We start from the raw sequence: 26,377 nt of genomic DNA, 5'->3' as shown, positions 1-26,377 counted from the left end.
CAAGATCAAGAGTTGGGACTCTCAACCAACTGAGCCACCCAGGAAGCCCAAGAATTTCTATTTCTGACAAGTTCCCAGGTGCGGCTGCTGCTGCCGGTCCAAGGACCCCGCTTGGAGAACCACTAGATGAGAGGAACAAACCAGCAGACTGTCAGGAGACACGACATCGGGTCCAGCCAAGCTGAGTGCTAGGAAGCCAAGGGCAGAAGGGCTGGGTCAATGGCCAGGGTCACGAGCCACGGTCCAGCAGCCTGTTTGAACCAGAAGGGGCCCCACGGCCCACTGAGTCCACACTGTCTTCTTACAGACAGGACACGTGAAGACCAGGGAAGGCTAGCCTGCCTGAGGCTGGCACTAAGTGGAGAGCGGAATGGGAGCCAGAAGTCAGGTCTCTGGACTTCTGACCCAGCGCTCTTCCCAACCCCGCGGCCTGGTCTTCTCAGCGTGGTATTGGGTTGAGGGAAGTGGAGAGCTACACCCAGAAATGGGGCCCATTGCCACCTGATCATGGGGGCCAAGCATTCAAGAATTTTTATGGCTCTGTCACAGGCACCTGCGACCAGGACCCTGGCTGAGGACCCCTCCTGCTTCAGGTGGAGACTCCACAACACCACCGTTGCAAGGCCTCGTTAGGGACCTGAAATCACCTACATGGTCTCCAGCTAATTTTGTTTCTAGGACTTCCCAAGTGACGTCATTGGTGAACTCGGAGTGTTCGCCTATCTCCAGAAATCAAGGTGTTACAGAATGTAGTAGATTTCGTATTTTTGGCAGAGATAGTCTTTCGGAGGGAATAGTTTGGTTTGGGGCTACCCGACCACCACAGAGCCGATCTGAACAAACCGTTGAACCTAACAGCATTAGTGCTTCAAGAGGCAGGCTGCTCCTTCCGGCACTAGATCTTGGGGGTTGGGAGGGAGCTTTCAAGGTCCCAAGCCCAGATCTGGGCCCGTGGAAGGAGGTAACTGGTAGGGGCGATCCATGCAAACTGGTTTTCTCAGGACTTACACCCTGCCCAGACACTCATCATAGAGATAAGGTCATTTTGTAATGCCTGCTTGGGTGGGACTTTTGATTTTTAAGTTCTAAATGGTCTGAGACAAAAGACAACATGCTTATAAACCAAAGTGCAGTCATACCCTTGGGAATTAATAGGAAGCTAGGAATTACATTTCTTTGGAAGAAAGTGAAGTATTTGGGGACACTAAGTTCCAGTAATTCCAGAAGGACCGAGAAATGATGGCCTGATTCAAAACTGGACACCCCAGTTTCCTCGTTACTCTTGTTCTGGCAATGCCTTGGTATTTTTCTTATTCACATGTTCTTACGCTTCTCTCACTGGTGTGACCTGGGGCACCAGGCTCTCTCCTGCAGGGCCTCTCTCGGCAGTGGGCACCCAGAATGTGGGTTTCAGGACACTGACCACACTTTACCAAATCGCTGCCCCTTCAGGGACATCACTAGTGCTGCTTATTAATTTTTTTTCTGTGCTCATCTTTGCAGCTGGTAGTTTATCAGCATAATTGGGTGGGATGAGGATGAATACTCTGAACTGAGAAGCCAGCAGAAGTGCCTTGGCCACATCCTCAGGGAAACGCTGAGAGATGACCACTGCTCACACCTCCTTGAACGCACTGTTACAAGGCTCTTTTTTTAAAAAAAAGTTATTTAATTTTAGAGAGAGAGAAAGTGAGCAGAGTTGGGGGAGGGGAGCAGAGGGAGACAGAATTTCAAGCAGGTTCTGCATTCAGCGCGGAGCGCGACATAGAGCTCAATCCCAGGACCCTGAGACCATGACCTGAGCTGAAACGGAGTCAGACACTTAACTGACTGAGCCACCCAGGTGCCCCAGCATGTTTCTGTATTTTTCAAATGTTTGCCAGAAATGTGTCTTACTTTCATTTTTTGCCTTCTACAAATCATATATGGAGTTCATGAATTCTGTCGTCACAAGTGTGATTCATATGTGGATAATATATAGATAAAAGTGGGGACGTCTCTGTTTGCCAGCTCTTGGCGGCACCCCACCCTGCGCCCCCACTGCCTTGCACAAAGTAACCCCTGCCAACAGTCTGGGGCGCATTATTTCGGCTCCTTTGCACGTACATCGACGTGTTCAGGAATCAGCTGTGATGTCACTGCCTCAGACAAACCTACTCTGTTCCAGGTCAAAAACCTACTCCTTCCCCTGTATCGCCTACTTTGGTTTATTTTCCTCACAGCTCTTGGGGCCATCCACGTTACTGTGTTCACTTCTGCTCAGTTGTGTCATTGGTCTTACCCCACTGGACTGGAAGCTCCATGAAGGGACCTTGTCTCGCTTGTCAATGTATTCCCAATGGCGCCAACAGCACATGGGACACACATTGTAGGAGCTCGGGAAATATTTGTTGAATCAATGAAAGAATGAGCAAGTGACTGAATATACCTACACGTTTGTTTATAAGAACAACTGGGAATATACTGCGGGTACTGCCCTGGGAATTGCTACCTGCCCACTGCCCCCATAACTATTGTTGTGGGAAACTTTCCGTGCCAGTAAATAAAGGTTCACCTCATTCTTTACAATGGCATCATTATTTTTCACACTTTACTCAACCAATACATAATCCACTTATCCAACCACCAAATACCGACTGTCTCCTCTCTCTCCACTGCTCTAGGATCTAGGGATACCGCCGGGAGCAAACTGAATAAGGCCCCCCGACCCCCGCTCTCATGCTACTCACATCCTTGGGGTGGGGGGCAGCAGATACAGAGCGAGTCAATGAAAACACAAGTGTCAAAAAGAAACACAAAACAGTGTGCAGGGCAGAGGGCGGGAGGCGGGGTGTGCTACCTTAGACAGAGTGGTCAAGGACAGCCTCTCCAAGCAGAGACCCTGATATCAAGGAAAAGGTACGACCCTGAGGAGGTCTGGGGAGGCACATCCTAAGGGGATGGGAACAGGGGGCTCTTCCCGAGTAGGTGAAGGAATGAGCACGTCGGTGTGGTTCGTGTGGAGAAGACAGGAGAGGCAGCACTGTGGTGTCATACAGGCCCCCGGTGGGGCCCCAGTCAGGACTCGGGGCTCTACTTGGAGTGCGTTGGGAAGCCATGACAGCCTGCAACATAGGGGTGACCTGACTTGACATTTGAAAGGACCCTTGGGCTGTTACATGAGAAACAGAACAGAGTGGAAGCAGAAAGCTGGAGATCGCATAGTGCAGGCCAGAGGCGACGGGACGGTGTTAAGGGATGAGAGCAGTCGTGGTGGAAACCTCGAGAAACATTTGAATTAGGAGTATATTTTGAAGAAATCATCACAGGGTGTGCCGAAGGATTAGGTGTGAGAGAAAGAGAGGTGTTAAGGATTTTTCCAAGTTTGTCCAGAGCAACTGGACGGTCGGTATGACCATGTACCGAGAGGCATGATACGCAAAAACTGTAATTTACTCAATTGCCTTTGATAGCGTTTTTAAAAATTATTTCCCTGTGTTTGTTACGTCCTCAGAAAACCCAATAGTGGGGCCACAAGGGATGGAGACGTGTAAATAAATACGGCGTCCATAAATCGGACGCGCTAATAAAGCACAAACACCCTCTCGATTCGACTTAATGAAAATGAAAACCCCATTACTTGCCCTGATCATGAGGCTAAACTCTGATTATTTCCAAGCAGATTTAAGTAGCTTGTTTTTATATCTTTACAGCTGGTTGCATAGGAGGTCCTGAAATATACCTTGAGAAAACATGTCGACAAGAACTTTGAGTGACAGTAAGCTCAGTGAGCAAATCCATGTAGAGGTCTGACTGAAAGAAAAGGTCACGGTCGGGGTGAAGGGAGAAGCACATTTACAAACACAGAGGCAGAACGTAGCAGGAACGTAAAATTTCTCATAAAATTTCTTACCTCTTGTTCTTCAAGGACCAGCAAGTCCTGTCAAACCAAATTTTGAAAGTTACGTCCATGCTTAACAGTGACGATTTTATTTTGACTTTCTGTGAAAGCCAAGCTCCCATGGATACCGCTCCCCACCCCCACCCCCCTGAGGTGCATAAAATATTCCAGTTTAGTTGTATGGATTTTTGTCAACTACCTGGTCATCTGGGAGAGTCACATTAGAGCACAACTCTCTGAAAACAAAGACGAAGCATAGCAACCGGAAGAAACCCACAGACACCCAGATTTCCCGATCTATTTAAAGCTAGCTTCTCACAGGTTGCTTCTGGAAAGATTTTGGCCAGGAAAAATGTAACTATGGTATAGCAGCCAGAAGCAGACGAATGACATTTTTAAATAGCACCAGCCATCTTCCTGCTTGGTGGAAAGATGCCTTCTTTATAATGTGGTTTATTTTCTGTTTACTTTTTGGATCTGAGACCTTTTCCCTTCCTCTTCTCCCCAGCACCTGTGGCTCGGGGCTTCCTCGGGCACACTGACAGAAAGTCGGCGGCAGCAGTGAAAACACCACTATGGAGGGGCACACACACGTGCACGCTCACACACCCGGGATGGCGGGAAAGCGCGTGGGCAGCCCCTCGTGAAGGGAAAGAGAGTCAAAACACAGATGTCGGGAAAGTGGAAGGTGTCTTTTGTTTGGTGAAAAACAGGCAGAGTTATGATATAAAGAGGCAGAAGGTTGCCATATCCTGTTTCTTGTCCTCTTTGCGTGGAAGAGGGAAAGCAGAGAGGCCCACACACAGGAGGCAGAAAGAAGCATCCCACAGGGGCTCCGTAGGGTTTCGGGCCCATGTCTGGGGGTCCCGCCAAGACTCCAAGAAGGGAAGGATTAAAAATACGAGAGCCTGTACAGATGAAGTAAAATAGGCACATGGATAGAGGCATATTTATAATTCCAAGTCGTTTTAAAATTCAGTATCAAGAATTAGTTTTTAAGCATCGCACAGTTTCATGTTGCATACAGTTTAACCGAACGCACCTATGTTGGCCTCCATTCTTTCTGGGGTTGAGTCAGGACACAAATACTATTTTAAACATTACATGAAAACAGAAGATATAGGGATTCACAACACTCTGTATTTGGGGGTAAGCCGAAAAGCGGTAACTTTATTTTAAAAGCTAACTATTTTAAAGGTATGTAAGCAAAGGCTGCTCACGCTCCCACCTATCTGCCTCGTACCCTCTGAGTTATTTCCTCGAAAAGCAGACTTAAGCATGATGCTCCTCCACTTCAAGACTCCACAGCTCCCTGCTGTCTCCTGGACGGAATTCCCACCTGCCTCTCTGGCCTCTTCCTGATCACCTGGCCTTGGCCTCCCCGAAACTTAGCTCTGATATATGGCTGGCGCTAGGTGATAGCGGCATGTGTAAGTTTCAAGGGGGGAATTTCAAAGCTATATCAATCGAAACAAGACAAATTTTGGCTGACATTTTTCTGATGGCCCTTTACCTAGATTAAGACTCTCAACTTTTTCCTCCCAAGGCAGATTGCTTTTCCTTAGCAGTAGGGCTTGAGAAAACAGGATGGATTCTGGATACCTTCTATTCCCTATGGTATCCTGCACAGTGTTCTATGTGAGTCAGAACTCAATAAATAGTTTGTGCTTTAATATTTAAAAAAAAAAAAACCCTCACCCTCCACACAATTCTCCATCACTCCATAAAAAGACTGGCTTTTAAGCTAATAAGGTCCCTCTGAACATACACCGTTTCGGCTCCTGGATCAAGAACCACAGAGTTCTGTGGTTCTCAGATGCAGCTATGCCTCAGAATCACTCACGAAACTCCTGAAAAATGCATATCCGTGCCCACCCCCCCCCCCCCGCCCTCAACAATTCCGAATCTCAACTGTAAGGTTCTTTGTGATGATTGTTTTCAAAGCCCCACAGGTGGTTCTGATTAGGCTTAGATCCAAGGCTGAGAAACCACCAATGCTCTGTCCATTCCCACCTAACACTGTGATCCGATGTCTACCAGCGGGAGACACAGAATTCTGTTACCTTTTGGATCTCGGGATGAAAAATTTCTCTGGGGCCTTTCTCAAATTTGTCCAGGTTCATGGCACTGAAATAGAAAGGACAGAGTGAGCCACAGGGTGGTGGAAACTTAACTCGGAGCGAGTCTCCGTGCTTCAGAGAAATGAAATAATATCTCCTAGAAAAATCACAGCCGGATTCCCTGCAGGGCTGGGCATTCAGGAGATCAGTGCTCACCCAGGGTGCTCAATGAATGAATACACGAGAGTAACCAAACACCACACGTACTTTACTTATATAACTGGCCCTTGAAGACATTCGTCTAATAGGAGAGGAAGGGACGACCCGGAGCAGGTTTCAGGCAGCCTGACTAGCCTCCAAGATTCTTACTTTTATTTATCGAGAAAGTGGTTCATTGATATTTACGTAGCAATTAATGATCAAATGAAACGTAAGTAACGCTGCCTGGTATTTCTTTCTTCCTTTGGCAGTTCCTCTGCCACTTAGGGCAAAAGGCCCTCCTTAACAAGATGGTCCTTTCACGTTAGAATGTCAACCTCCTTGAGCCTAAGCTCTTCTAGAGGTAAAATAGGGAGTTGAAACGCATGCTCCCTAAGGCCCCTTTCATCTAGGAGTCCTGCATTTGTAAGGTAAACATAATAATAGCTAATACTTACCGGGTACTTATTATAATGTCGGGCAGCCTGCTCAATGCTTTCCATGGATGACCTCATTTAGTCTCCGTGAGGCAAGTGCTCTTTTACCCCAATAAATTGTTTATTTAAGAAATTTTATTCCCATTTTAAAGGTGAGGACACTGAACTAGAATAACAAAGCTGGGAAGCAGTAGAGCCGAGATTTGAACCCAGACTTACCTGACTCCATAGTATCCATATTTTCATCTCCTTTTATGTTTTCAAGTTCAAGATTGTAACAAATAAAGATAAAATTTTTTCTATCAGCAGGAACTGCAGAACTTTTGATCTTCTGCATCTTTAAAAAAATGTTTTCAGGGGCACCTGGATGCCTCAGTTGGTTGGGTGACTGCCTTTGGCTCAAGTCATGATCCTGGAGTCTCGGGATCCAGCCCTGCATCCAGCTCCCTGCTCAGCAGGGAGTCTGCTTCTCCCTCTGACCTCTCCCCTCTCATGTTCTTGCTTTCAAATAAATTAGTAAAATCTTTAAAAAAAAAAACGTTTTCTGGCTGAAACGTGCTCTGCTCCATGAGTGGGGGACTGAGAAGCACAGGTCCTACTCACAAAATGAAATTGAAATCCTAATGAAATGAAATGTCTTCAAATATAAAGAAAGGAACTGGAGAAACTTCTTTTTAGGAAAAAGAAAAACCACAGAAATCTTAAGCCAATATAATTCTAAGTATTCCTCTCAAAGCCAGTTAGGATTTACAGCTCCTTAGAAGCAACAAGATTCTTCTGTGCTCAATAAAGACGTTAACCTCTTCGCTGATGCTTTCATAGCTCCGGTTTTGGACTGCCCAGGAGCAAAATCAGACGGCTGAGAGCAGAAAGAAGAAGTTCTGCAATTTGGAGACCACATCAAGCTTGAAGAGGAGATCTAAAAATTTTTCTTCCAAATCTCTGTGCCTCTTTCATCAGCCAGACGCGGCCCCTGGCAGATGGAGTCGCGACTGTCACTTAAAGAGATGTTCCGGCAAGTGTGTATGGCAGCGGGGACACAGAAAACGCCATCCCTTCCCAACACCTAGTTGCAGACGAATAGAGGAAGGCACCAGAGCCCTGGGATAAGCATTCCTGCTCCCACGATGTGGGCCTTGGTGGCTAACGGCCCAAGCGCAGGGATGCTAGGGACCTGGGTTCAAATCCCAGCTCTGTAGTATACCAGCCGTGAGATCTTTGTCAAACCCCTTCACTTCTCTGAGGCTCTGATTCCTCCTTGGTGGAGGGCATGTAATAATGGGTCTACTTTGCGGAGCTGGTTTAAGAATTTACTAAGAGAATGACCACAGGGCATTTAGCACGGTGCCCGACAAACAGAAGCTGCCGTCACTATGAAGCCACCTCTCTGCTGGACCGGACGCAGCAACAGGTGCCGCTTGAATGGCGGCAATCCCTGGGGGGGGGGGCAGGTCTGCCACCCAGCACGGGAGAGCCAGGAGGGGGACGGAAAGGTGGGGGCAGGAGCGGCAGCTGAGCACAGAGCAGCTAGACTCTCTATCCATTTAACTCTCTCTTTGCAAAGAATAAGCACATTCTTCTCTAAGACACATTTGCTGACGTATACGTTTCTATTTCAAAGCAGGAAAATGAGAGGAAAAATATTTCTTGATTTTCTTTAGGAAACCAAAGTATCTGCCGGCATGCAAGAAGAAAGGAGCAGGAAACGTCGGCGGCTGGGAGATGCGTGAGAGCGGAGCTGGCTGCGTGATCTTCCTCTCGCTGCGCTCCCCCCCTCCGCCTCTCCACAGCGGGGTGACAGCACTGCCCGGTCCTGCAGAGCTGCTGGGAAGACGGCAGGGGGGACTGCGTGCCCGAGGCTTCGCAGAATGCCTGGGACGCGGTCAGGGCTCCAGAAAGTAGAAAAGTGACATCAGAATGATCGCAGGAGAAAAACACTAATAAGGCCCCTGGTGTTGGGTTCCTCTTCTTGAGTACTCACCTTAAGATGGACTTCACAGAGAGAGTTTTTGTGGGACTGTACGGAAGGCATATTTTCTGGGTACCCTGGAAAGTCAAAACACCGGATCAGTGAGAAGTTCGGCAATTTCATCTCTGAAAGAGCTTTCACTGGCCATGAATCTATATTTGAAGGCACATATTCTATGGTGGGAAAATCTTGCTCAGGCGACGGCATCTTTCTCCACCCCCCAAACCCAACATTATGGATTTAAGCATTACTCCTCAATATACAGACTTGTATACTGGGGGCCCTTGGGGTCAGAGGCGCGGTGAGCAGATGAGCCATCTGGCTGAGATGAGAAGGGCTTTGGTCTCTGAGCCAAAAGACGATGAGAAGAAAGCAGTCTTTGCAAGTTCAACGGGACCTACGTGTGGTATCTCCAAGCCGAAGGCTTTCTGAACTAGAACTCACTTGAATCTTTAAGAGATGTTTTCATAACATGTACTTTTATATTTTTCTGTGTTTACTATATATATACATACATATATTTCTTTTTTTTTCTTTTTTTAAGTAGTCTCCATAACTAATCAGGGGCTTGAACTCACAACCCTGAGATCAAGGGTCACATGCTCTACGGACTGAGCCAGCCAGGCATCCCTCTGTGTTTACTATTTAAACTCTGCTTCTTCCTCTCTAAATGAGCACTCACTGTGACTAACTCATGGAAAGCACTCAATGGATATTTGTTGTGTGAAAGGGAAAGAATGAAAGGTTGCCCAAACAGTTCAGGCCCACGCCCAAACACCCAGCAGAGATGAGTGCTACTTTCTTTATAATCTCTAAAAAAGATACAATACAGATTTGTCCTCCACAAAGAATTTACGCTGCACGTTTAGCAAAAGGGATTACGATGTAGTACACATTTATAACTTTCTAACTTTGACTAATAATAAAATTGGCCGCACAAACAGCTAGAGAAAGACACAGGGCACCTCATACAGGAAATGGGCAAGGAAGGATATAGGATTTTCCTTGTATTTTCAAGACACACCTGCCAACTCATCTGTCCAAGCCCCGAACACTTGTGTCGGAGTAGAGTTCTTCAACCTTGTCAAGTCCGTGATCTGTGATCTCTTTTGGCAAATTAAACATTCACATCCATGCCCCTGGAGAACTGGTAATCTCACCCCCACTCCAGGCTGGGGAGCATGTCTTTCCAGCTAACCATCAGAAGTCCCTCTAGACAGAGACCTTCTCATGGGTTCTCTATTAACCAATGTAGTTTATGGTACAGAGATTTCAGGAGATTTCCAATACAGAGGAATATTATGATGGGAATAGGCATTTTCAAGTTCCACATAACCCACCCATTGAAACCCGAGTTATTTCGGTGGCCTTGCTCTTTTTTTTTTTTTTTTAATTTATTTATTTGACAGAGAGAGATCACAAGTAGGCAGAGAGGCAGGCAGAGAGGGGGGGGGAAGCAGGCTCCCCGCTGAGCAGAGAGCCCGATGCGGGGCTGGATCCAGGACCCTGAGATCGTAACCTGAGCTGAAGGCAAAGGCTTAACCCACTGAGCCACCCAGGCGCCCCTTGCCTTGCTCTTTTTACTGGTCCCTGGCCTACCTTCCACTGTGCTCAGCTGTCTGGGACACCAACCCTTCTAGAAGAGGGTCTTGAATCTGACCTTCCCGCTCAGCCCCTACCTTGGCTACTTTGTCTTCTCACCAAGCACAACGAATGCGGTTTTAAGAGAAGCCAAGGGCAGCCTGAGAGGGGAACGAATGGCACAGGAGAGGACCCAGCCCCTGCCTGGCTGATGGTGACATCTTTACAAGCTGCCTACTCCGATGTAAGACCCCAGGCTCAGGGGACTATGGTTTGTACTTTTCTTCACCATAAGCTGGCAAAGTTCTTCCTCCCCATCTTCTCCCTTTTGTAGCTTTGCAGAGTTGCTCTCCAACAAAAAACTTCCAGTTCTGTTTTCTAGTGAGATCAACAGAGGCCTTGTCAGAGTCAAGCATGCATGCCTATCACGCAACACCAGGTGATCACTACAGGGATATGGAAGTACGTGTGGGACATCGCCCCCTTTACATGGCGGGTGTGTGTGTCTGCGCCCGCGCGGGTGTGTGCGCATGCGCACAAGTGAGCCGGTGTCTGTAAGGCTCCTGGCAGTGATTATCCCTGAGCAGTCGGACTTTGAGCCTCTTCTTTTTACTAGCTTCATTGTCTGGGTGGAATTTGCAGTAAGGAGGAGGGTTTTTTTGTTTGTTTGTTTGTTTGTTTTTTAAGTCTTTTCTTTGTGTTTAGAAGAAACACAGCACAGAGAGACAAGACTGTTTAAATCAAGGTTCACACATTTAGCTATTTGTCTGTTTTAGAACCAACTATGAGCTCATGAGCTCAGGCACATGGCTTCTTTGCATTTCCTGCAGCCTCCGGCACTAGTTTTGGACCCAAAGGGGCTTCACAATGCACCCCTCCTGCCAAGCTCTGTTTTGATTTTTCAGTCCCTCCCACCCCTTCAGTACCACCACTTGTAGTGGGTGGCAGATGCTTGGCCTGCCCTGCTTTGAGATGCATGGTCTGGGTCCAAAGCTCTGGAAAAGGACCCACACTTCTTGGTAGAGGAGGACGGATTCATTAGGCCAGCCCCGCTGCCTTCACGGGGGACCTGCGGTCCAACTCGCTCCTTACTGACTTCTCCAAGGGCCAGCAAGAGGAGTTCCAGAGCTCCTCATTTGTCTTGTCTTCCTTGTTCCTTCTTTCTGGAACGTTCCCTGACTGCCCCCTGCCTTATATATATATATTTTTAAGATTTTATTTATTATTTGAAAAAGAGACAGCGAGTGAGAGAGAAAGCACAAATGGGGAGGGCAGAGGCAGAGGGAGAAGCAAACTCCCCACTGAGCAGGGAGCCCAACATGGGGTTCTATCCCAGGACCCCACGATTACCACCTGAGCTGAAGGGAGACACTTAACCGACTGAGCCACCCAGGTGCCCTCCCTCAATCTTTATTTGAGGTCACCACCTCAAAAACCTTTCCCTGTGCTCTCTGATCTGAAGTCAGTCTCCCATATCATTCTGCCTGTTTCCTTCAGAGTGTTTATCACAATTTATCAGGTAACAGAGACAACATCTTCAGATAGTAAATAAGCAAATCTGCCCCCTGTATCTGCCCCAGCCTCCCTCCTCCAGTACCTGGCAGCCTCCCCCCGTGAGGAGGTGGAGTGGCCGTCTCTGCCGGGAGGAAGAAGGCAGGACGTTGAGAAAATCCATTCCAGAAAGGTGGCGGAAGTATGAAACTGCCCTTTCTTGTTTTGGTGGCGGAAGTATGAAACTGCCCTTTCTTGTTTTGGTGGAAGGAAGGAAGAAAGAAGGGAAGAAAGCTAAGGGGTGAGATGCTGGGGCCTTCGAGGGCAGGCCTCGAAGAGCATGAGGGACGCTGCCCATATACCAAGATAGGAGACACCTGAGAACACCCGGACTAGGGGATCGCTTCCTAGGCGTGGCCTTCTGCAGGAAGCGTGAAGTCCAGGTAGAATCTGTTTGAACCTGATGAGTGGCGGTTAACTCGGCAGCCTCAGGTGAGGACGGTCAGCTAGATTAGAAATGTGAGCCTAAAGCAAGGTTTCTGCTCCTCCCTACCTGCCCAGGGCCTTGCAGGGGATGCGGGTGAGGACGGAGCTGAGAGGCTAAGTGACTAGCGGATACCTGGGATTGGGTCACACAGGTCATGGCGTGCAGTGATTTCACAGCAAGGGGCAAATGGCTGGGACCGTGGATTTCAGTGGCGGTAATTTTCAGTGACCCAAAAAGGCCAGAAAGGACAGTTACCTCTCGATGGTTGCCAGTTCAGAGACCAGATCGACAACAGAACCCAGAAAGAACCCAGGGGGCCCCATGTGGACTCAAGGCCCTCTCGTCCTGCTACCATGAGATCCCATAAGCCCTCTCCCGATGCACCCAAACAACAACCTCGAGGGGAGCAGGGGAGGGGAAAGAAATCAGAAAGACTGTCCAAAAGGGGCAGGGTCATCCAAAGAGACTATTTCAGCCAGATAGACTGGAATAGCGTAATTAGCAAACATTAAATAAATAAGTTAAAACAAAAACAAAAACAGGCTAGGGGGCATGGGTGGCTCAGTCGGTTAAACGTCTGCCTTCAGCTCAGGTCATGATCCCAGGGTCCCGGGATCAAGTCCCATGTTGTCGGGGAGCGCTCCCTGTTCAGTGGGGAGTCTGCTTCTCCCTCTGCCTCTGTTCATCTGCCCTCCCTGCTCTTTCTCTCTCTCTCAAATAAATAAATAAAATCTTTAAAAATCTAATCAGGCCAGAAAACAGTCATCCTGGTACAGAAGATAAGAGGCTTCGGACAAGGGCACAATCACTTCTCATTATGTGAATTAATGGGAAAAGACTGTCATGGGGGAACTTGAGAACAATGCACACGTAGCCCTGCAACACCAGTGTGTCACCTCTCCTCCAGGACAGCTCCGACGAGGGCAAGACTGACACCCTTCAGCGGCACGGGGAGAGAGCCAAGAACCAAAACCCCTCTCCAGGAAATCATTCACGAGTAAAAGCGAACTGGGGTTTTTACATTAGGTTTCTACCTTAAACCTGCTTAAAAAGAGAAAAATTTCTGCAACATAACATGGACATTTATATAAACGGAGGCAGCAGAGGACACGGGTCAGGCGGGACTTTGGTGTCATTCATTAATTCCTTCAGTAAATACTTCCTGAGTTACTTCTATGTGCCACGTAGCAGGCTGGGTGAGAACAAAGCAGGTAGGTCTCCTACCTTCATGGAGCTCACAGTCTAGGGAGAGAGACAGCATGAGTCAAAGATCTACACGCAGAATTAATGATGTGCCGCGTTCACAGCTCAGCGTGCAGTCCAGAGTTCTGCCTGATCTCCAATTTCTGGCATGTGGCCTCAGCCACATCATTTAATCTCCCTAACTTGCAGTAATACCTCTTGAGATAAGGCATTGGGAAAGCTTAGTATATAATATGTGGCATATAGTAACTGCTCAATAAATGTTAGATTTTACTGTTAGCACGGTCACTAGTTTTAATAATCACAAAAAGTTTCTAACTACAGTCTACTCTGTAATGGTTCTTACAAATTCTTTCTGGGCTATGCATGCATGCAAATGTGTTTATATACGTGTGTGTGTGTGTGTGTGTGTGTGTATAAAAATTAAAATTTTTTTAAAGTGTGTGTGTAAAATAATTAGTTTTTTAAGTGTATGTATATACAAAAATTACTGTTTCTTTAAGTTCCTGTATTCGTTCTTTCCCAAAAAGATAGACCTAGCAATTTTTGAGATACTATGTTGCTGAGAGAAAAATTCACATACAATGATTGGGTAATGGCTTTCTTTTTTTGTTTTTAATTTTTTTTTAAGGATTTTTTAATTCCTTTATCCAACAGACAGAGATCACAAGTAGGCAGAGAGAGAGAGAGAGGAAGAAGCAGGCTCCCTGTGGAGCAGAGAGCCCAATGTGGGGCTCGATCCCAGGACCCCGGGATCATGACCTGAGCCGATGGTAGAGGCTTTAACCCACTGAGCCACCCAGGCGCCCCAGTTTTTTTTTTTAAAGATTTTATTTATTTGCTTGAGAGAGAGAATGTACGCAACTGGGGGCTGGGGCAGAGAGACAAGCTGACTCCCCACTGAGCAGGGAGCCCTGAGATCATGACCTGAGCTGAAGTCAGATGCCCAACCAACGAAGCCACCCAGCCCTCCTAGGTAATGGCTTCAACAAACACATCCATAAGGCAAGACCACCACATAAGAGGACTAAGGTTTTCTGAGTGTGATTTATTTCATTGCTTCTTAATTATCCCCTGTACTCACTGATTCACAAGTAAAATGTTCTATCCTTCAGGTGTCTAAGCAGTTTAAGATTTGGTGATTTAGGATACCATGTAAATGTGGATTTTCAAACAAGACCTCACTTAATACAGTCCTTGGCACCCTGTGAGCCACAGCCAAGAGTTTTCCCCAGTTTACAAAGAAGAAAATGGAGAGCATCAGCAATTTTCACAAATTGAGATGAATGAATTTGCTACTGATGTCATTTGACACTGGTTTGCTTAATTCCAAACCCTCTGTTCTTTCCAGTGTCCTTAATGCCTATTAATGCCTCTCAGAGAAGCGAAGGAAAAAAAAAAAAAAAGCCCAAGGGAAGGAAATAATAAGAAAAGATATCAACTCGAAGAATTACTGAAGAAATCAGAAAAGAGAAGGGAAAATCGCGATAGTGAACATAAGAGAATTTTCCTGAGCTACTTAGAGGCCTGAATTCCCGAGTTGAAGGGACTTCCCTTCGTTCAGGTCACTGTCCCCAGAAGCCACCACGGATGGGGGTACTTGTCTTGTTAAGACTCGAGTCATTTTCCTACCTCAGGAAATTGATGAAGGGACTAAGCCTCAAAGAAATTCTAGAAACACAGCTGATTCAGTGCTGGACTGAACGACCCAGGGAAACAGGAGCAGGTGTGGGATGGACCCCGGTAACAACATTCCATTCCTCCAATACATTTTGTTTCTTTTAGTTGAAGGTGAGGCAGCTGGTCAGTTTCAGTCTTAGTAACAGCCGAGGTTAAGGTTAATACTCTGTACAATACACTTCTGTATTCCACCCGCCAGAGACGGAGGGAATGGACATGTCCAGGTAGTGGCACGTATGGGGCAAGTTGTGGTTACACTCAGAGATTGAAGGCCCCACCTCTAAATCATATAATCCTGAATATCCAAGCTCAAAGAACCTCATAGAAAAAGACTCCCCTGAACCACTCTGACAAAGACACTAATCAAACTCGGGGTGGTGGTGATGCTCAGCTGTAAGCCAGGTACTTACTGTTTTCCTCCAAAGAATCGCTCGGTATTGAGGGACACGCTGATTGTTTTGGTCAGAGAGGGTCACGGACAGGAAGAAGGGGCTCTTCTCGGCGTCATTTCCAATGTAATTCTGATGGACTGGAAAAGAGACAGGTTTAGAACAGTGAAGACCCACTGGTTTTTCCAAGCCCTGATGGGAGTAGACAATTTTTCCTTCCCATATAAACATGGAACAAGAATCCCAAACACAGCTCCGGAAAGAACCTGATCACGCTGACATTCTCCTTGACAGTGAGTGGTTCAGAAATGGACATGTGACCAATTCTGGCCAACAAGACAGGAGGAGAAATGGGTCAGGCAGTTTCTGGAAAGGCTTCCTTATTCTTGAAGATGGCCTGCTCCTTCCTCTGGACATGGGCGGGGTCTAGAAGGTGATGCCTGGAAGTGCTACAACCACCTTGTAACCCTGAGGAGTGCCAGCCTTGATGACAGCACCAAGCCCCTGAGTTCGCCAATTCCAGAGCCTACCTTACCTCTGAGTTTCTCGGCATCTGAACTGATGGCACCAGTTTTCTCTAAAGTCACCGCTGCTCTGGACAGTATGCTTTCAAGCATTTGGGAGGATGACAACTTTCCCACTGATTTCTTTCTTTATAAAGAAATATGGCTTGTCCAGTACGTGAACTTCTTAGAATAAAACAGTATCAGATTTTTAAAAAGACATCATTTGGGTCTGATCACTCTCATGATACAGTCCCCGCATCACATCTTCTAGAAACACAGGCATTAGCCTGATAAGCAATTTACCTCCTCTCGAATCCTGAAACAGCGATCATTCTTCCCTTCCCAGTCTCTCCTATCGTTAGCCACACTCCCGTTTTCTGCCTTCCCACATATGTTCACCTGAGCCCTTCACTTTAAACGTACACTGCTGTTAATGACTGAGCTGTCGCTTTGTGCCAGGCATGGGGCTTGGCTCTTTCTCCAGCGTATCTCACTGAAACTCCTGTTCAAGCCTACTCGGTATGTAATAGTACACCTCCATTTTACAGATAAGGAAATTAAGTCTCAGAGAAGCAGAGAGTGACCAGCCTAAGATTCTGTGGTTAAGAATGGCAGAACAGGATTCAGATCCATTTTAGAGTCTCCATGAAGGTTGGGAGAATGACTGCCTTGGCCAGTGTTATTGCCTGGCACATGGTAAGTGATAAACGCCCATTACCAGAGCCCACGGGACAACGCCTCTCTAGTTCTACGGTGGTCCTGGAGCTCAGGGGTCCTTTTTTTTCCCCCTCATTGTCTTGAACTAAGTGTTCAAAACTCACTATAGACAGGGCACTTGCCTTGTTAGGTCTAAAGATGTATTCCACCCTGCAAATTTTTCTTAGGTCTCCAAAAACTATTTAGATGATTGGAGCTTCCTTTAACTCCCAAGGGACAAAAATAACTAACCAAAAAACCCATATCTGTCTCTATCTCTATATCTACGTGTAGCTTCTATATATAACTATATATCTATAGTTTCATATATGAATATATATGAAAAATCCTAGGACTGACACTGAATTGAATCTTTCCATTGACAAAGCTATTAACCTGATATTAATGTCCCTAAACTGGTTAGTTTCATACTTTTTTAGGGGCACCAGAAAAAAATTACACCAACACTTAATTTGCATTTTGAATATCCTTTCCTCCCAACCACCATAATGGCATAGTTACCTTGTCCTAAAAAATACTTGAAATACCATCTGGTGTGGTATTCTGGGTTCTCTAAGTGCACGTCTGTTCTTCGCCACGTCCCGGGTAGAGCGGTTGCGTTCTGTAATCGAACAAAGTTGTTCCATTAAGAGGCTTATTCAGAAAGTAAACAAGAAGCGGGCAGTGAACCCGGGGCCTAAGAACCAGAGACGTCATTGTCAAAAGTGTACTAACAGGGCTGTGAGCACATGTTCCCGCGGCCACATCACAGCAGCATTTGGAAGGTCCTGGGGTAGAGGAGAAAGAACGGAGGGAACCAGCGGGCTCCGCTATTTCCAACTTGAGTGTAAACTTGAACTTTCTCTCCTTTCTGGCCCAAAGCTTCCAATTTTAGTGTATGTGCTGCCGAAGCGAGCACTGGCCCAAAGCTTCCAAATATTTGGGAGTTGGTGCCCCCTAGAGGCACGCCCTTCTGTTTGGTACCCCTGTGACAGGCCCATTTCACCTGGAATAACATCTCTGCAGCCTCTCGAGTTCATATTTTTGTTGTAGAATTGTAAAAATGTGTCATGAGGTCACATAGTTAATGGGGGAAATTATGGGTAAACATAATGAATGATGTGACTCTTCTCTCCAAAGATAGTCACTATGAATGACTTGGTATGGCTTCCTCTCCTCCTTTTCTTACGTGGACAGACATTCACATTTTTCTTACCAAAATGCAATCACACTGAACCTCCATTGGCCTCGACTTTGCGCCGTGTGTATACGGCAGACGACTGGAATGTACTTTTCCGATTCCAATATGTTTCTGGTGATTTCCTAGACGTTTGTGGTCACTTTATCATGTCGAAGGGGGTTTCCTTCCATTCCAAGCTTACAAAGAGGCCATTCTCAGGAATCAATACCAAATTGCGCTGAAAGGTTGTGTTTTTTTTTTTGTTTGTTTGTTTTTTTGCAACCCTTGAGAGAATAGGTTAAATAGCGGAAAAATCAGAGTAATGTAATGAATTATACTACCGGCTCTTCGGATACTGAATACTTCTGAAATTTCTGGAATATATCCAACTAAGTCATGGTGTACAGTATTCTTTCAATACACTGCTGGAGTTTTAAAAAATATGAATTATGTAACATATTTGAGATGGAGCTTGTAGGTTTCTTTTCTGTATGAAGTGCTGTCATGCTTCCAGAATTATATAACTTAAAAAGTGAATTAGGATGCTTTCTGTCTTTCTCATGCTCCGGAAATACTGACACTCATTGAGAGAGCGTTAAGGGTACTTTATATGCATTAGCTCCATAGCATCTCCACCAACTTTGTGACACAGATTTTATTTTATTCCCTACTTTCAGATGAAGAAAGCGAGGCTTGGACACTTCAGCGACGCTGCCTAAGGTTGCCGAGCTCCTAAGCAGTGGAGCTCGGACTGAGTCAGGGCCAATCTTGGAGGATTGTTTTTTTCCTTTTTTAAAAATTTAATTTAAATAAAAATAAAATTTAAAAAACTCTTCAAGGAGTAAAAAAGGTAGGTAACGTTTCTTAGTATTGTGCTTTTATGGAATTTTCTTGAGTTTTAAAAAAATCAGCTACTGATTCTATGTACATATATATACATATTTTTTAATTTGGAAATAATTTTGAGCTTACATAAAAGTTGTGGGAATGGGACTGCACAGAGCATCTGTATACCCTTTAACAGATTTACCTACTGCGAATATTTTATCCCATTTATTTGTTTGCTCACACACACACACACACACACACACACACACACACACTTTTGCTGAACCGTTTAAGACTAAGATGCACAAATAACGACACTTTATCCCTAAGTGCCTCAGTGTGTATTCCCCAAGAATAGATCTTCTTACATAACCACAATATAGTTTTACCAACTTTTACAAATTTAACACGATATGGTACCTCTAATCTACCATCTGCATTCCAATCTTGTGAATTGACTTTAAAACATCATTTAAAGTATTTTCCGTCTTGAGTGCATGATGATGGGGTTGTCGGGTTTCTAGATCCCCTTCTTCTGCAACATTCCACAGACTCTGCCTTTTACAACACTGACGTTTTTAAAGAATACGGCACACACCTCCCCTCTTCTTTTTTAAAATCGAGCATGACTCCTGGGTTTGTCTGATGTTGCCCCACGATGAGGGGCAGGGCACGCGCACCCGGTCAGGAGGCTACTCAAGGGGGGACTTGTCCTTCTCAGCTTACTGTACTTCAAGACATCTATCTGCTCCTCACTGGGGATGTTAATGTTGATCCCCTGTTCAAGATGTTGCCTCTCAGTTTTGACCTTTTGGTGTGATTCAAGAAGAGCGCATAATAATTGGATTTTGCTTCCGGTAGAATTTCTGGATGATTCATTGTCAACGGTATTCACTTTATAATCATAAACCACTGGCAATGTCCATCCACAGTCCACTATGCCACGGGGCTGCGTGCAGCTGCGGCATGACCTCGGGGCCCACCAGCCAGCCTCAGGCCTCAGCTGACCAGACACACGGGGTGTCCGCCTCAGGCACCTGGCCTTCACCAGTCAGATGCCACTGTGGTTGGTGCCGTTGTCCCAAGGCCTGAGATCCTAGACACCATCAGCAGAGCCTGGAGAGGAGACCCTGAAGGAACCAGGAACTTGGGCCTCTGGAGCTTCCCAGACTTGAAGGCACAGCACCAGGTCTTGGCTCTGTGCTTCTAGATTTGTTAAAATATCACCTTGGGACCATTCCAGATTCCTCAGGATCTCTGTGGGTGTGGCCCAAGAATCTGTAGTTTCACAAGCATCCCAGGTGACTAGGAAGAACTCTAAACTTTGAGAAGCAATGCTCTATGCCAGCGGTTCTTTTTTTTTTTTTTTTTAAGATTTTATTTATTTGGGATGCCTGGGTGGCTCAGTGGGTTAAAGCCTCTGCCTTCGGCTCAGGTCATGATCCCAGGGTCCTGGGATCGAGCCCTGCATCAGGCTCTCTGCTCAGCAGGGTGCCTGCTTCCCTTCCTCTCTCTCTGCCTGCCTCTCTGCCTACTTGTGATCTCTGTCTGTTAAATAAATAAATAAAATCTTAAAAAAAAAAGATTTTATTTATTTGACAGAGAGAGACACAGCGAGAGAGAGAACACAAGCAGGGGGAGTGGGAGAGGGAGAAGCAGGCTTCCCGCTCAGCAGTGAGCCCGATGTGGGGCTCGATCCCAGGACCCTGTGATCAGGACCAGAGCCGAAGGCAGACAATTAATGACTGAGCCACCCAGGTGCCTCTATGCCAGGGGTTCTAAAAGAAGGCAGGGAGGGCATGAATGTGGGTAAAGAAAAAAAAAAAACTTGATTTCTCTAACTTCTAACAAAAATGTAGTGTTTCTTGGGTCACCTGTTGTCTCAGTCAGTAGAGTATAAGACTTCTGATCTCAGGGTTGTAAGTTTGAGCCCTACGCTGGTTGTAGAGATGACTTAAAAATAAAATCTCAGGGCACCTGTGACTTAGTCATTAAGCATCTGCCTTCGGCTCAGGTCATGATCCCAGGGTCCTGGGATTGAGCCCTGCACTGGGCTTCCTGTTCGGGGGGAGCCTGCTTCTCCCTCTCCCACTCCCCCTGCTTGTGTTCCCTCTCTCGCTGTGTCTCTGTCAAATAAATAAATAAAATCTTAAAAAAAAATAAAAAAATAAAATCTTTTAAGAAATGTTTCTTTCAACTACAAACGTCGGTCAAAACAACAGCAACAAAACAGAACTATGGTAGAACAAACAGCCCTGGTAACCATGTCACACACACGTACACACGTGCACGCACGCACGCACACACATGCACATGCATGCGCGCACGTGCACACACACACACACATGCGCACATGCACAAATCACAGATATTTTCAAGACTCACTATAGTGGCTGCAGATATCTTGAACACTGTTTACAATCTTCCTGGTTCAAAACTGTAATAGTTGTAAGTCCTGCTGCTGGATTTGTTATTTAGTGTAAATCAGGTTTAAAAAAATCCATCTGGGGTGCCTGGGTGGCTCAGTGGGTTAAGCCTCTGATAACTATTTCTTTTCTGTTTTTTAGACAGAGCATGCAGGGGTCGGGGAGGGAGGGAGATAATCTTAAGCAGGCTCCGAGCCGAGCGTGAGCCTGATGCAGGACTCGATCTCATGACCCTGAGATCATGACCTGAGCTGAAATCAAGAGTCGGATGCTTTAACTAGCTGAGCCACCTCTCTGATATATTTCAACATACTGTTTTCCTTTGCAATCCCGTGTATTCTGTTTTACGTATTCAAAAACATTCTGAGAAGGGGTCTACAGGCTTCAGAGATGGCCAAGGATGTAAAAGCTGGCCACCACACTCTAGATATTCTGAAGCATTGAATCTGCCTTCTCCCCTCCCAGAGGTCTGAATACTAGCAACCGCAGGACGGAGTAACACTGGAGGAGCGTCTCAGAGTCACAGACGGGACTCTGGCCGGTGGCATGCCCCAAATCTCTATCAAGTACAAAGTGTCAATTATGAGGTGTTTGTGTTTTTTTTTAATGATCAAAAAGCTAACTACTTAACTTTTGTCTTCACTGAATCCTTAATTAAAATGGGGGGGGACCCCAACACCAAAAAAGTTGTTAGTCTCGCAGAGCGAGACACTTCATGTCCCTGTTAAAATCACATACAATGAGGTGTAAAGATACGAACATACTCAGGAACCGACAAAGAAAGGAGACTAAAGCAAAGAAACAATAAAAGCACCCTCTGCCCAAGACCGCACGTGCCAGAGCGACTCCGAAGATGATCTCCGGTTTCTGATGGTAAGTACCAGAAGCGGACAGAAAAGGGCCCAAATCTTGAGTGAATAGTAAGTGATTTTTAAAATATGTAGACACCCGGGGCACCTGGGTGGCTCAGTGGGTTAAGCCTCTGCCTTTGGCTCAGGTGGTGATCTCAGGGTCCTGGGATCGAGCCCCGCATCGGGCTCTCTGCTCTGCGGGGAGCCTGCTTCCTCCTCTCTCTCTGCCTGCCTCTCTGCCTACTCATGATCTCTGTCTATCAAGTGAATAAATAATAAAAAAAAAAATCTTAAAATATGTAGACACCCGTGGAACCACTCCCTGGATCAAGATAGAAAATATCTTCAATGCCCTGAAGGTAGCCAGTCATACTGTGAAAAGTGACCATTGCCCTGACTTCTATCACCACAATTCATTTTACTTGCTCTTGAACTTCGAAGAAATGAAATCCTAGCGTGTGTATTTGTTTGAGTCTGGTCTGTCCTTTGGCACCGTGTCTGTGACGTTCATCCATGTTGGGGACGTAACAAGCTCACTCTCTCCCACTGCCATGTGGCCAGTCCCCAGTGTATGTATGCATCCTCTGGCTGATGGACATATGGGCTGTCTCCAGTTTGGGGTCGTTAAGAATAAAGTCACGTGAACAGTCTTGTATCTGTCTTTTGGTGGCCATAAGCACTCATTGCTGCTGCCTGGGACCAGAGGAGGCAAACTTCAGTTCTAGTAGGTACTGCTCAACTTCCAAAGGGGATGCACCAGCTTACACTATTAGCAAGATGTGCAGAGTTCTAGTGGTTCCCTGTCCTCTGACCAGCTCTTAGCATTTCAGGCATTTTCCTTTTAGTGGTTCTGGAGCGGGCATAGTAGTGCCTAACTGTGGCTTTAATTTTGGAATAAACCTTAAGTCTTTTTTATTTTTTTAAGATTTTATTTATTTATTTGACAGAGAGGGAGAGTACAAGCAGGGGGAGCAGAAGAGGGAGAGGGAGAAGCAGGCTCCCCACTGAGCAGGGAGCCCGATGCAGGCCTCGATCCCAAGACCCTGGGATCATGACCTGAGCCGAAGGCAGTCGCTCAACCGACTGAGCCACCCAGGTGCCCCAACCTTAACTCTTTTAAGTAAGATCTATTTTACAGAGGGTTTCAGAGATATAAAAACTTTGTCTGCAACATTTAAGGTGACAATAACACCAGGAACACTTTATTTGACATCAACAAGCAAGTCTGGAGGAACTACCCTGATGGACACATCTGCCAAACAACTAAATATTAACGCTGCAAATGCTTACAGTTGTTTTATGCCCTTTTAGATAAACATTTGCTAAAAGATATTTTGAAGAGTAATAAACTCAAAATTTTCCATGCTGCAGATATGCCTGAACATGCCCAGTGTTAATTGAGGCCTGAGACTAAGAAATCCTGAATCATTCCTACATCAAATTCCAAAGCCCACAAAAGCTCCTTGTTGCCTTCATTGTCTTTTTTTTTTTTTTTCTTTTTTAGGATTTTATTTATTTGAGGGGCGCCTGCGTGGCTCAGGTGGTTAAGCATCTGCCTTCAGGTCAGGTCAGGATCCCAGGGTCCTGGGATTGAGTCCCGCATGGGGCTCCTTGCTCAACAGGGAGCCTGCTTCTCCCACTGCCTGCTGCTCCCCCTGCTTGTGTACTTTCTTTCTCTCTGACAAATAAATGAATAAAATGTTATTTAAAAAAAGATTTATTTGAGAGGGAGAGTGAGCGTGGGGAGGAACAGAGGGAGAAACAGACTTCCTGCTAAGCATGAAGCCTGAGATCATGACCTGAGCCCAAGCCAAGAGTGGGACGCTTAACCGACTGAGCCACTGTCTTTTTATTTTATTTTATCTTATTTTATCCTATCTTATCTGATCTTATTTTATCTTGTTACTCCATTTATACTCGTGGGATATGAAGGGGAGGACGGAACAAATCTGGCCAGGATATTTTGAGGAGAATGTAATCAAAATCTACATATAACACCCTCATTTTATCTGAATGTTTGCTAGTGTTGGACTTGAAGCAGGGAATCTGCACCATGAACTTGAACTGCAGATGAGATCCCTAGTTTATATAACACCTGGGAGTTCTCAGAGTCTGTTCCAGAGTAAGCCCAATTAATGAGAGAATGCATTTAAACGGACTTTACTTCAGTTTCTAGGTTTAAATTGCTGAGAGAATGCTGGCAGTAAAGAAGATGGAGTTAAAAAAAAAACAAAAACTAAAGACTTCTGAATTGCAAATGCAAATAAATATAAGCTGGTTGAAAAAAGTGAAACCACACACAAAGTAAAATCTGTCTCTTTCCGTCCTCCATGTCCCTGTCCACATCCTTTGCCTTTGATAACCATTCTACCAGGTTGGTGTGGATAGTCTCAGACCTTTGTATGCATTTACAAAGCTGTGTTTGCTGTCTACATTCGTGCATACAACATAAGTTCACACCCATGTCCACATATACATATACACTTGTAACAAACACATATGTGTAAACACATAGAATTTGTTTTCATAAATGGGAGGCTAGTGGAGCTATTGCACTGAAACTTGATTTTTTCCACTAAAGAAAATATCTTAGGGGGTGCCTGGCTGGCTCAGTCAGAAGAGCACATGACTCTTGATCTCAGGGTCATGAGTTCGAACCCCATGGTAGATGTAGAGATTAAATAAATAAAATTTTTAAAAATAGAAATTATCTTGGAAATATTTCTATGTCAGTACATTTAGATTTACCTTGTTCTTTTTAGTGACTATGCAGGTTTTTAGAAAAATTAAATACTACAGTTGAGTAGAGATATGTAACATCTGTAAACGGCATAGAAGGACCTGCTGTGACAAGACAAAGTTCTCTGACCTCTTTCCTGACCTGCCATTTCCATTCTCTAGAAGCAATTACTGCTTAATTCTTATGTATCCTTTTGGAAACTTTCTTGCATATTGACAAACTTATTTACCTTTTTGTCTGTTAAGGAAATGCATGATATATCCTAATCATTCTGGAACTTGCTTTGAGGTCTAACTGGACCCTAAACATTTTTCTATGGTATGACATACACTACTGCCTCATTCTTTCTAATAGCTACTAAGCATTTTATTGTATAAATGTATCATAATTTATGTAATTTATGTAATTACTCCTTTACTGATGGAAACCAAAGTTGTTTCCAGGTGGGTTTTTTTTTTTTTCCTATTTAAAATAACGTTACAATACACATCCTAGCAGTAGAACTACTGGCCAAATGGTGTGCGCATTTTTAATTATTGCTAATTGTCCTCCCAAAAGACTGTCCTCATTTGCATATCCCCCAACAGTGTATAAGAGAATCCTCCCACACGAAGGAAGATTGATTTATAAAAAGCTAAAAGATTGTCCCTCTGCTCCACAATATACTAATTGGTACATACAAGTGAGCTGTAAGGGAGGTCTCCAGTGATCCACCCGGGGGTCACACTCATTTTAATTAATAATCTGAGCGAGCACACAGATGGCAGGGGAAGCACATTGGAAGGTAATGTAAAGCTTCTCAGTGGGTTAGTTAATAGGACAGGTGACAGAATCAAGATGTCAAAAAAAAAAAAACCTCTTGACAATTAGCAATCAGGGACACACTGAAGAGATTAAATTTAGTATGGACAACGGAAAGTCCTACATTTGGGAGCAAATTCAAAGTGCACAAGTACAGGAAGGAGAAGGCCAGGTGCTACAAAGCAGGAATCCGCACCCATTTCACCTGTCCGGAGACTGAGGCTCCGAGAAGTTGAGTCATAAACTGGTAAGTGATAGAGTGAGGCCCGAACCCAAGTTTGTTTGACTCCAAAATTGTCTCCACTACATCGTGAAGAAGACTGGGGCGAGGGGCAGCGTTATGGAAGGTCCGTAATGAATCACTGGCTTTGTAAAAAGAGAGTGTGCCTGGCAGGGAAAGGGACGAGCCTACTCCCCGCTGTCCCTGTGTGGGGTGTACCTGGAACCCTGAATTTAGTTCTGACCACTTCAGCTTAACATCAACAACCTCCCTTGTGGCCCAGGAGCAGCAGTGAGGATGACGATGAGTGGAACGGCGTCCACATGGTAGGAGGAAGGCAGCGCATGTCCTGGAACGCTGGAGGCCCACGATGGCGAAGAGGGCGACGCCTTACGGGAAATGTAAATAGAAACTCTGAGTGGAAAATAGAGACAGATGAATTCTGCCCAATAAAAAGAACCCTGGAGATGTCCTGAGTGATGAGGGTGACAGGAGTGCCTTTTGTTCTAACGAGGGGCCTTTGCTGGGTCTCTCCAGAGCTTCAGGAAGGGGCCGCTTGCTAGGAAGCCCAAGCCGTGATCAGAAGCTTGTACCTTTCAGCCCCACAGTGAACCCTGTAGGAGAGGAGGGACTGCAGACCGATTTAATCATTAATGGCCTATGATTTGCTCCATCACGCTTTGGAGAACACAAGAAGGTACGGGGAGGGTGGTCCTCCCAGCGGGGGCATGGGAGATCTGTGCCTGCCCTGCTC

At 45.6% G+C, this 26,377-nt stretch overlaps 1 protein-coding gene across 3 annotated transcripts in view; it reads right to left on the bottom strand.

Moving 5' to 3' along the window:
- Positions 1 to 26,377, bottom strand: part of GARNL3 (GTPase activating Rap/RanGAP domain like 3) — a 143,111-nt gene that overhangs the window by 50,866 nt on the left and 65,868 nt on the right. For 2 of the 3 annotated variants that reach the window (XM_080819379.1, XM_080819378.1), the window contains exons 5-9: positions 17,100 to 17,199; positions 15,397 to 15,515; positions 8,557 to 8,621; positions 5,944 to 6,007; positions 3,893 to 3,919 (exon numbers count right to left, since the gene is read on the bottom strand). In XM_080819379.1, the coding sequence (XP_080675505.1) occupies positions 3,893 to 3,919; positions 5,944 to 6,007; positions 8,557 to 8,621; positions 15,397 to 15,515; positions 17,100 to 17,199 (375 nt within the window). Of the gene's footprint in view, positions 1 to 3,892; positions 3,920 to 5,943; positions 6,008 to 8,556; positions 8,622 to 15,396; positions 15,516 to 15,910; positions 16,009 to 17,099; positions 17,200 to 26,377 lie in introns of those variants that run through there. The other variant, XM_080819380.1, reaches the window with a different exon arrangement.

Source organism: Martes martes, assembly GCF_963455335.1.
Source record: "Martes martes genome assembly, chromosome: 12".
In the NCBI taxonomy this organism is placed as follows: Eukaryota; Metazoa; Chordata; class Mammalia; order Carnivora; family Mustelidae; genus Martes; species Martes martes.
This window is presented reverse-complemented; position numbering and strand designations above follow the sequence as displayed.